Source organism: Cebus imitator, unplaced genomic scaffold (genome assembly GCF_001604975.1).
Source record: "Cebus imitator isolate Cc_AM_T3 unplaced genomic scaffold, Cebus_imitator-1.0 Scaffold741, whole genome shotgun sequence".
Taxonomy (NCBI): domain Eukaryota; kingdom Metazoa; phylum Chordata; class Mammalia; order Primates; family Cebidae; genus Cebus; species Cebus imitator.
The window spans coordinates 171,208-181,640 of NW_016108056.1; the positions used below are offsets into that span (position 1 = coordinate 171,208).

A 10,433-nucleotide genomic window follows, 5' to 3' on the forward strand; every position below is an offset into this window, starting at 1 on the left:
AAAAAAAAAAAAAAAAAAAAACAGGCTGGGCTCATGCCTGTAATCACAGCACTTTGGGAGGCCAAGGTGGGCGGATCATATGAGGTCAGGAGTTTGAGACCAGCTTGGCCAGCATGGTGAAACTCCATCTCTACTAAAAAAATACAAAAATTAGCTGGATGTGGTGGTACACACCTGTAATCCCAGATACTCGGGAGGTCAAGGCAGGAGAATCGCTTGAGCCTGGGAGGTGGTGGTTGCAGTGAGCCGAGATCATACCACTGCACTCAGCCTGGGCAACAGAGTGAGACTGTCTCAAAAAAAAAAAAAAAAAAATTATATATATAACCAAGCAGTACCCTAAGCACCTAGGGCACAACATGTTCTCAGGACCTTCTGAGGTCTGTGTCGCAGGCCATGGTCACTCATATTTGGTTCAGAATCTGTATGTCAATACGGGTCAGCCTCCTGAGTAGCTCATACCACAGTTGCGTGCCACCAACTATACCCAGCTAATTTTTGTATGGTTTGTAGAGATGGGGGTCTCCCTATGTTGCCCAGGCTGGTCTTGAATGCCTGGGCTCAAGGGATCCTCCCATCTTGGCCTCCCAACATGCTGGGATTACAGGAGGGAGCCACTGCTCCTGGCTTTTCACTGTTTATTGATAATGCTATAATTCATATGATTATCTCTTCCTCTCTTTTTTTGTTTTTATTTTTTCCTGTTGTAAATATTTCTTTATGCTAAATTATTGAGACTGAGATTACTAAAAGAAAAAATGTATGAGGGTCGGCCATGGTGGCTCACGCCTGTAATCCCAGCACATTGGGAGGCCGAGGTGGGCAGATCACGGGGTCAGGAGTTCAAGACCAGCCTGACCAAAATGGTGAAAGCCCGTCTCTACTAAAAATACAAAAATTAGCCAGGTGTTGTGGTGCACGCCTATAATCCCAGCTACATAGGAGGCTGAGGCAGGAGAATTGCTTGAACCCAGGAGGTGGAGGTTGCAGTGAGCATAGATTGTGCCACTGCACGTCAGCCTGGGCAACAGAGCAGAATCTGTCTCAAAAAATAAAGAAAAAGTTTATTGAATTATCTTTGATTTCTAACCCTCTTATTCCTTTCATAGTCAGTGAATTACCAAGTGTTATTGATTCTTTGATAATGTATCTGCCATGAGTCTCTTCCTTTCTGGTGCCTTTATTTCAGCTGATTCTATCCCTTCATGCCAGGATTATCACAGTATTTTTTTCCCTAACTAGTTTCCACAGTCTCTGGTGTGTTTTTTTTTTTGTTTTTTTCCGAGTCACCCTCTTATTATGCTAGATTAAATACCCTAAAACACTGCTTTGTATAAAGGATTCATTCATTTATCCAAAGCCCTAAGACAATAGTTTGCATAAAGGATTCATTCATTGGACAAATATTTGTTGAATGCATGCCATGTGCCAGATATTAAACTCTTTAACTGGTATTCAGGGTCTGAACATTCCAGCCTTCTCTCTGGCTCAGCCTGACTGGTCTATTTGCCATTGCCTGAAAATGCTATTGACATTCCCATGTGCGAGTTTCTGTTTGAGAATGAACTTTTTTTTTTTTTTTTTTGAGATGGAGTTTCACTCTTGTTGCCCAGGCTGGAGTGCAACGACACGATCTCGGCTCACCGCAATCTCTGCCTCCTGGGTTCAAGTGATTCTTCTGCCTCAGTCTCCCGAGTAGCTGGGATTACAGGAATGTGCCACCATGCCTGGCTAATTTTGTCTTTTTAGTAGACATGGGGTTTCTCCACGTTGGTCAGGCTGGTCTCAAACTCCCGACCTCAGGTGATCTGCCCACCTTGGTCTCCCAAAGTGCTAGATTACAGGTGTAAGCTGCCGTGCCCAGGCTTTTTTGTTTTAATGTATTAATGATGTTTGCATTTTGAACAAAAAACCAATTCATGTAATAATATATAATTCATGTAGGAGGCCCTAGACTTTTTTTTTAAATCTTTTTTTTTTTTTTTTTTTTTTTTTTTTGAGAAAGTTTCACTCTGTCACCCAAGCTGGAGTGCAGTAGCACAATCTTGGCTCACTGCAACCTCTGTCTCCTCGGTTCAAGCACTTCTTGTGCCTCAGTTTCCCCAGTAGCTGTGATTACCAGTGTGCCACCATGCCCAGCTAATTTTTGTATTTTTATTTCTTTTACTTATTTTTATTTTTTGAGATGGAGTCTCACTCTGTCACCTAGGATAGAGTGCAGTGGTGCGATCTCAGCTCACTGAAAGCTCCACTACCCAAGTTCAAGCAATTCTTCTACCTCACCTTCCCAAGTATCTGGGATTACAGGTGCCCGCCACCATACCTGGCTGTTCTTTGTATTTTTGTAGAGACAGGATTTCACCATGTTGCCCAGGCTGATCTAACCCCTGACCTCAAGTAATTCACCCACCTCGGCCTCCCAAAGTGCCGGGATTACAGGTATGAGCCACTGTGCCCAGACTTATTTTTTTTATTTTTTTGAGATAGAGTCTCGCTCTGTCGGCCTGGCTGGAGTAAAATGGCACGATCTTGGCTTACTCCAACTCCACTTTCCGGAGGTCAAGAGATTCTCCTGCCTCGTCCTTCCTAGTAGCTGAGACTACAGGCGCCTGCCACCACACCCAGCTAATTTTTGTATTTTAAATGGAGATGGGGTTTCACCATGTTGGCCAGGCTGGTCTTGAACTGCTGACCTTAAGTGATCTGCCAGCTTCAGCCTCCCAAAGTGCTGGGATTACAGGTGTGCACCACCTCGACTAGTCTCCAAGTTTTAGTAGAGACAGGGTTTTGCCATGCTGGCCAGGCTGGTCTGGAACCCCTGGCCTCATGTGATCCTACAACAAAACATATATATATATAAGTTAAGTTTCTCTCTTAAGGTAATCAGCATTAAACGTTTGGCATGTGTCCTTGCATACCTTTTTTCTTTGTCCCTGTACACAGACTACATGTCTTTAAGTGTTGCCCCTTACTCCAACAAAAATAGTACCATACTGGTCAGGCGTGGTGGCTCACACCTGTAATCTCAGCACTTTGGGAGGCCGAGGCAGGTGGATCACCTGAGGTTGGGAGTTTGAGACCAGCCTGACCAACATGGAGAAACCCTGTCTCTACTAAAAATACAAAATTAGTTGGGTGTGGTGGCACATAGCTGTAATCCCAGGCTGAGGCAGGAGAATTGCTTGAACCAAGGAGGTGGAGTTTGTGGTGAGCTAAGATGATGCTGCACTCCAGCCTGGGCAACAAGAGCAAAACTCCATCTCAAAAAAAAAAAAAAAAAAATAGTACCAGACTGTATACCAGCTATCTCAAAGTGTGGTCCAGGACCTTTTAGGGGGTCTCTAAGACTTTTGGGAGGTCTGCAAGCAGAACTATTCTCATAATCATACTAAGATTTGTCTTTTTCGTGGGGTTAACTTTTTACCAGTGGTGCAAAAGACATGGTTGGTGAAACTGCTGGCCCTGTAAGCTAAGCATGGCGTTTGTCATGGCAGTGGCACCAAACTATACTAATCATTGTGTTCTTCACTGCCACACATTTGCTGTAAATGCCAGTTTCACCTAAGGATATCATTGATGATACAATAAAAAAGGATTAATTGTATTAAGCCCAGCCCTTGAATAAACATTTTAGTGTTCTCTGTGACTAATGGGAAGTAAGCATGAAACACTTCTGCTGCATAATGAAGTAGGTTGGTTGTCTGATTTGCAAGCTGAACAAACTTTCTTTCCATGGAAAACTATTTTTTTTTACTTGAAAAAAAAATGACAAACTATGGTAATTCAGACCTGACTATCTGATGGTCATTTTCCTAAAAACTGGAGGAAAATAACTGATGGTATTTGTTGCCAATAATAAAATTTAAATACTCAAATGAAAATTAGAATTTTGGAAAACTTATTATTTTTTCGAGATGGAGTCTCACTCTGTCACCCAGGCTGGAGTGCAGTGATGCAATCTCTGGTCACTGCAACCTCTGCCTCCCGGGTTCAAGCAGTTCTTCCTGCCGCAGGCTTCCGAGTATCTGGGACTACAGGTGTGTGCTACCATGCCCAGCTAATTTTTGTATTTTTAGTAGAGACGGGGTTTTGCTGTGTTGACCAGGCTGGTCTCAGACTCCTGACCTCAGATGATTTGCCCGCCTTGGCCTCTCAAAGTGCTGGGATTAGAGGCATGTCACCTGACCTGGCCAAGAATTTTGGGAAACTTATATCTCCCACTCTGAGCTTGATAGCTTCCATGTACTTAAATACTTTTGCGATAGATTAATCAATATAATCTTTTAAATATTGTATAATAATATCCATATTACAATAGAACAGTATATAAAGGGGGTTCTGAAATAAAGTTTGAGGACCACTACTCCATACGTTATCCTGCAGCTTACTTTTTAACTTAGTATATCATAACACTAGGCAGTGTAGAACATCTTTGGTTTTTTGGGACTCTGCAACCTCCACCTCCCGGGTTCAAGTGATTCTTGTGCCTTAGCCTCCCCAGTATTTGGGATTACAGATGTGTGCCATCACGCCTGGCTAATTTTTGTATTATTAGTAAAGATGGGGTTTCCCCATGTCAGACAGGCTAGTAGTCTCAAACTCCTGATCTCAGGTGATCCAACCTGCCTTGGCCTCCCAAATTGCTGGAATTATAGGCATGAACCACTGCACGCAGGCTTAAAGTGTATTCCTTTAAAGGGATCCACCAGCCTCTGCCTCCTAAAGTGCTAGCTAATTATTCATTTATTGATGGCCATTTAAGTTTCTTTCAGCTTTTTGCTAATTTAAATCATGCATCAATGTATACCCTTTAAAGGCCAGGTGCAGTGGCTGGTGCCTATAATTTCAGCAATTTGGGAGGCCGAGGCAGGTGGATCACCTGAGGTCAGGAGTTTGAGACTAGCCTGTCTGATGTGGCGAAACCCCGTCTCTACTAATAATACAAAAATTAGCCGGGCATGGTGGCAGGGGCCTGTAATCCCAGCTACTCAGGAGGCTGAGGCAGGAGAATCACTTGAACCTGGGAGGTGGAGGTTGCAGTGAGCCAAGATTGCACTACTCCAGGCTAGGTGACAGAGTAAAACTGCGTCTCAAAACAAAACAAAAAAGAAACCCCAAATACCCTTTAAATATATCCTTCGTATACCAGTGTTTATATATCTGTAGAATGAAATCCTAAAAGTTGACCTATTTTTCAAGGTCCATCTAAAAAATATCTCCTTCTTTACAACATCTGCTCTTGTCATTTCTCCTCCCTATGGTTTTTGCCCCTTTTTAGCCTCTTATTCATTTACTGCCTTTCCTATTCCCACGCAGTTGCCTTAGGTTTTTGGTTTTTTTTTTTTTTTTTTTTTTTTTTTTTTTGAGATGGAGTTTCACTCTTGTTGCCCAGGCTGGAGTGCAACGACACGATCTCGGCTCACCGCAATCTCTGCCTCCTGGGTTCAAGTGATTCTTCTGCCTCAGTCTCCCGAGTAGCTGGGATTACAGGAATGTGCCACCATGCCTGGCTAATTTTGTCTTTTTAGTAGACATGGGGTTTCTCCACGTTGGTCAGGCTGGTCTCAAACTCCCGACCTCAGGTGATCTGCCCACCTTGGTCTCCCAAAGTGCTAGATTACAGGTGTAAGCTGCCGTGCCCAGGCTTTTTTGTTTTAATGTATTAATGATGTTTGCATTTTGAACAAAAAACCAATTCATGTAATAATATATAATTCATGTAGGAGGCCCTAGACTTTTTTTTTAAATCTTTTTTTTTTTTTTTTTTTTTTTTTTTTGAGAAAGTTTCACTCTGTCACCCAAGCTGGAGTGCAGTAGCACAATCTTGGCTCACTGCAACCTCTGTCTCCTCGGTTCAAGCACTTCTTGTGCCTCAGTTTCCCCAGTAGCTGTGATTACCAGTGTGCCACCATGCCCAGCTAATTTTTGTATTTTTATTTCTTTTACTTATTTTTATTTTTTGAGATGGAGTCTCACTCTGTCACCTAGGATAGAGTGCAGTGGTGCGATCTCAGCTCACTGAAAGCTCCACTACCCAAGTTCAAGCAATTCTTCTACCTCACCTTCCCAAGTATCTGGGATTACAGGTGCCCGCCACCATACCTGGCTGTTCTTTGTATTTTTGTAGAGACAGGATTTCACCATGTTGCCCAGGCTGATCTAACCCCTGACCTCAAGTAATTCACCCACCTCGGCCTCCCAAAGTGCCGGGATTACAGGTATGAGCCACTGTGCCCAGACTTATTTTTTTTATTTTTTTGAGATAGAGTCTCGCTCTGTCGGCCTGGCTGGAGTACAATGGCACGATCTTGGCTTACTCCAACTCCACTTTCCGGAGGTCAAGAGATTCTCCTGCCTCGTCCTTCCTAGTAGCTGAGACTACAGGCGCCTGCCACCACACCCAGCTAATTTTTGTATTTTAAATGGAGATGGGGTTTCACCATGTTGGCCAGGCTGGTCTTGAACTGCTGACCTTAAGTGATCTGCCAGCTTCAGCCTCCCAAAGTGCTGGGATTACAGGTGTGCACCACCTCGACTAGTCTCCAAGTTTTAGTAGAGACAGGGTTTTGCCATGCTGGCCAGGCTGGTCTGGAACCCCTGGCCTCATGTGATCCTACAACAAAACATATATATATATAAGTTAAGTTTCTCTCTTAAGGTAATCAGCATTAAACGTTTGGCATGTGTCCTTGCATACCTTTTTTCTTTGTCCCTGTACACAGACTACATGTCTTTAAGTGTTGCCCCTTACTCCAACAAAAATAGTACCATACTGGTCAGGCGTGGTGGCTCACACCTGTAATCTCAGCACTTTGGGAGGCCGAGGCAGGTGGATCACCTGAGGTTGGGAGTTTGAGACCAGCCTGACCAACATGGAGAAACCCTGTCTCTACTAAAAATACAAAATTAGTTGGGTGTGGTGGCACATAGCTGTAATCCCAGGCTGAGGCAGGAGAATTGCTTGAACCAAGGAGGTGGAGTTTGTGGTGAGCTAAGATGATGCTGCACTCCAGCCTGGGCAACAAGAGCAAAACTCCATCTCAAAAAAAAAAAAAAAAANTGGGTTCAGGCAATTCTCCTGCCTCAGCCTCCTGAGTAGCTGGGATTACAGGCACGCGCCACCATGCCCCGCTAATTTTTTGTAGTTTTAGTAGAGACGGGGTTTCACCATTTTGACCAGGATGGTCTCGACCTCGTGATCCACCCGCCTCGGCCTCCCAAAGTGCTGGGATTACAGGCGTGAGCCACCGCGCCCGGCCCCATTTACATTCTTGTCTCATCTTGTAAAATTTTTGAAACTAAGAAAGAGTAATTCTTTAACTTAAATTTTCTTATTTTAGGCAAGTATATCGCCTCAACACAGCGACCTGACGGAACCTGGCGCAAGCAGCGGAGGGTGAAAGAAGGCTACGTTCCCCAGGAGGAGGTCCCAGTGTGCGTGGTTAGACTTGAGGAGGGATTTTCTGATGGGGTCCCTACAGAAGGATAGAATATCCTTATGCCTGCAAATTCAGGGAGGACTCTTCTAAGCCCCAAGGAAATGGAAGGAGGAACAGCTATCTGAGAAAGGAGAGGAAGGGGCTGGTGTTCAGGGATGAGTGGGTGTTACAGATCACTAGTCCTACGCTTTTGACCTCTGTTCATCAGAACCTCTAAAGCTTTAGGTTCGTTCTAGGGACTTCGCTGCACCTCTTCTGCAGAGCAGAGGAAAGCTGGGGAGGGACCATAAATAGAGAAAAGTGGCTGGGCACGGTGGTGTACATTTGTAATCCGAGCACTTTGGGAGGCCCAGGTGGGTGGATCACCTGAGGTCAGGAGTTCAAGAGCAGCCTCGCTAATGTGGTGAAACCCCATCTCTATTAAGAATACAAATTAGCCAGGCGTGGTGGCACAAGCCTGTAATTCCAGGTACTCAGGAGGCTGAGGCATGAGAATTGCTTGAACCCAGGAGGTGGGAGGCTGCAGTGAGCCAAGATTGCACCACTGTACTCTGGCCTGGGCAACAGAGCGAGACTCCATCTCAAAAACAGACAGGCCAGGCTTGGTGGCTCACGCCTGTAATCCCAGCACTTTGGGAGGCCGAGGCGGACGGATCACAAGGTCAAGAGATCGAGACCATCCTGGCCAACATGGTGAAACCCCGTCTCTACTAAAAATACAAAAATTAGCTGGGCGTGGTGGCGCGCGCCTGTGGTCCCAGCTACTCGGGAGGCTGAGGCAGGAGAATTGCTTGAACCCAGGAGGCAGATGTTGCAGTGAGCTGAGATTGTGCCACTGCACTCCAGCCTGGTGCCTAGTGACAGGGTGAGACTCTGTCTCAAAAAGAAAAAGGAAAAAAAAAACAAAACAGACAAAACCCCACAAAAATACCACCAACAACAAAAAAGGAAGCAAGAATGTAATGAGGATGAAGTGTTTGGAAGTTTTAAGAAAAGGGATCAACAAGTCAGTGATTTTCTGAAACTGTTGACATCCTCTGTTTCCTGCAGATATGAAAACAAGTATGTGAAGTTTTTCAAGAGTAAACCAGAATTGCCCCCAGGGCTCAGCCCTGAGGCCACTGCTCCTGTCACCCCATCCAGGCCCGAAGGTGGTGAACCAGGCCTCTCCAAGACAGCCAAACGCAACCTGAAGCGAAAGGAGAAGAGGCGGCAGCAGCAAGAGAAAGGAGAGGCCGAGGCCTTGAGCCGGACTCTTGACAAGGTGTCCCTGGAAGAGACAGCCCAACTCCCCAGTGCTCCACAGGGCTCCAGGGCAGCCCCCACAGCTGCATCTGACCAGCCTGACTCAGCTGCCATCACTGAGAAAGCCAAGAAGATAAAGAACCTAAAGAAAAAGCTCCGGCAGGTGGAAGAGCTGCAGCAGCGGATCCAGGCTGGGGAAGTCAGCCAGCCCAGCAAAGAGCAGCTGGAAAAGCTAGCAAGGAGGAGGGCATTAGAAGAGGAGTTAGAGGACTTGGAGTTAGGCCTCTGAGGCTTTTGGGTAATAGGGAATGGACTGCAGAACAAACCATGGGGCTCTCTGGGTTCCGGGGGAATATGGGCAACAGCAGTCAGGAGGGGTACCCCCCATACTGGCTTACTTCCACTTCTTGCGGCCCAGCTCTGTCCTCCAGAGCCTAGCATCTCCCTCGATCCTTCCCTTGTCTTCCCAACTTCTACTTTTTGGACTTTCCCCCTCTTTTCCCCGGTGTTCAAAATCTCAGTGACTACCCAAAGTACCTTTGCTGCTGATTTGGGTGTCTTGTTTAAAAGAAAATCAGGTGGGTGGGAATCTCTTGGAGAACTGAGGCTGAGGGTAGAGGGAGTACGCCCAAGTCTTGGAGTCTTGGTTCCTGTTCGCAGTGTTTATGGGTTATTTCCCTCTCCGTCCCTCATCTTTTTTTTTTTTTTTTAAAAAAAACAAAAACAAGAATAAACACAAGTAAACATGTCTGGCTTTGCCTCCTTATTTTCAGCTGGTAGTAGATATTGTATCTCCTAAGTTTGGCACAGGAAGACAAGTATTGGGAGTGATATTTCTTTTTTTTTTTTTGAGACAGCTTTGCACTGTTGCCCAGAGTGGAGTACAGTGGCAAAATCTGGGCTCAGTGCACCTTCTGTCACCTGAGTTCAGGCAGTTTTCCTGCTTCAGCCTCCAGAGTAGCTGAGATTACGGTGCCCTCCAACACACCTGGCTAATTTTTTAAAATTTTTACTAGGGACGGGATTTCGCCATGTTGGCCAGGCTGGTATCAAACTCCTGATTTCAGGTGATCCACCCACCTTGGCCTCCCAAAGTGCTGAGATTACAGGCGTGAGTTACCTCAGCTGGCTGATATTTCTATTTTTTTCTTTTTCTTTTTTGAGATGGAGTCTTGCTCTGTCACTCAGGCTGAAGTGCAATGGTACGATCTTGGCTCACTGCAACTTCCACCTTCCAGATTCAAGCGATTTTTCTGCCTCAGCCTCCCGAGTATTCTGGGATTACAGGTGCTCGCCACCATACCCTGCTGATTTTTCTATTTTTAGTAGACACAAGGTTTCACCATGTCAGCCAGGAGGACCTCGTGGATCAGTAGCAGGTCCAGCCGATTGTAGTCAGTGAAGGAGATCTGGTTGCCTACAACGAATGCCTGGCCTCCCTGGTTCTGGGACAGCAGAGTCTCAAAAGGCTTCAGTTGCCTGTGCAGTGCCTTCACCAACTCGTTTGCCTCATAGTTGGTGTAAATGAGGGTGAGGTATTTAATTTTTTATTTTATTTTGTTTTTGAGACAGTTTCCCTCTTGTTGCCCAAGCTGGAGTACAGTGGCACAATCTCTGCCCACTGCAACCTCTGCCTCCCAGGTTCAAGCGATTCTCCTGCCATAGGCTCCCAAGTAGCTGGGATTGATTATAGGTGCTCGCCACCACACCTGGCTTATTTTTTGTATTTAGTAGAGACGATTTCACCAT

General features: G+C 45.5%; 1 protein-coding gene across 2 annotated transcripts in view; it reads left to right on the plus strand.

Annotated features, from left to right (window-relative positions):
* Positions 1–9,434, plus strand: part of PYM1 (PYM homolog 1, exon junction complex associated factor) — a 23,557-nt gene extending 14,123 nt beyond the window's left edge. For both annotated transcript variants that reach the window (XM_017519406.2, XM_017519407.2), the window contains exons 2-3: positions 7,341–7,434; positions 8,490–9,434. In XM_017519406.2, coding sequence (XP_017374895.1) covers positions 7,341–7,434; positions 8,490–8,973 — 578 coding nt within the window. In that variant the 3' untranslated portion in view covers positions 8,974–9,434. The remainder of the gene's footprint in view (positions 1–7,340; positions 7,435–8,489) is intronic.
* Positions 9,435–10,433: the final 999 nt, after the last annotated feature.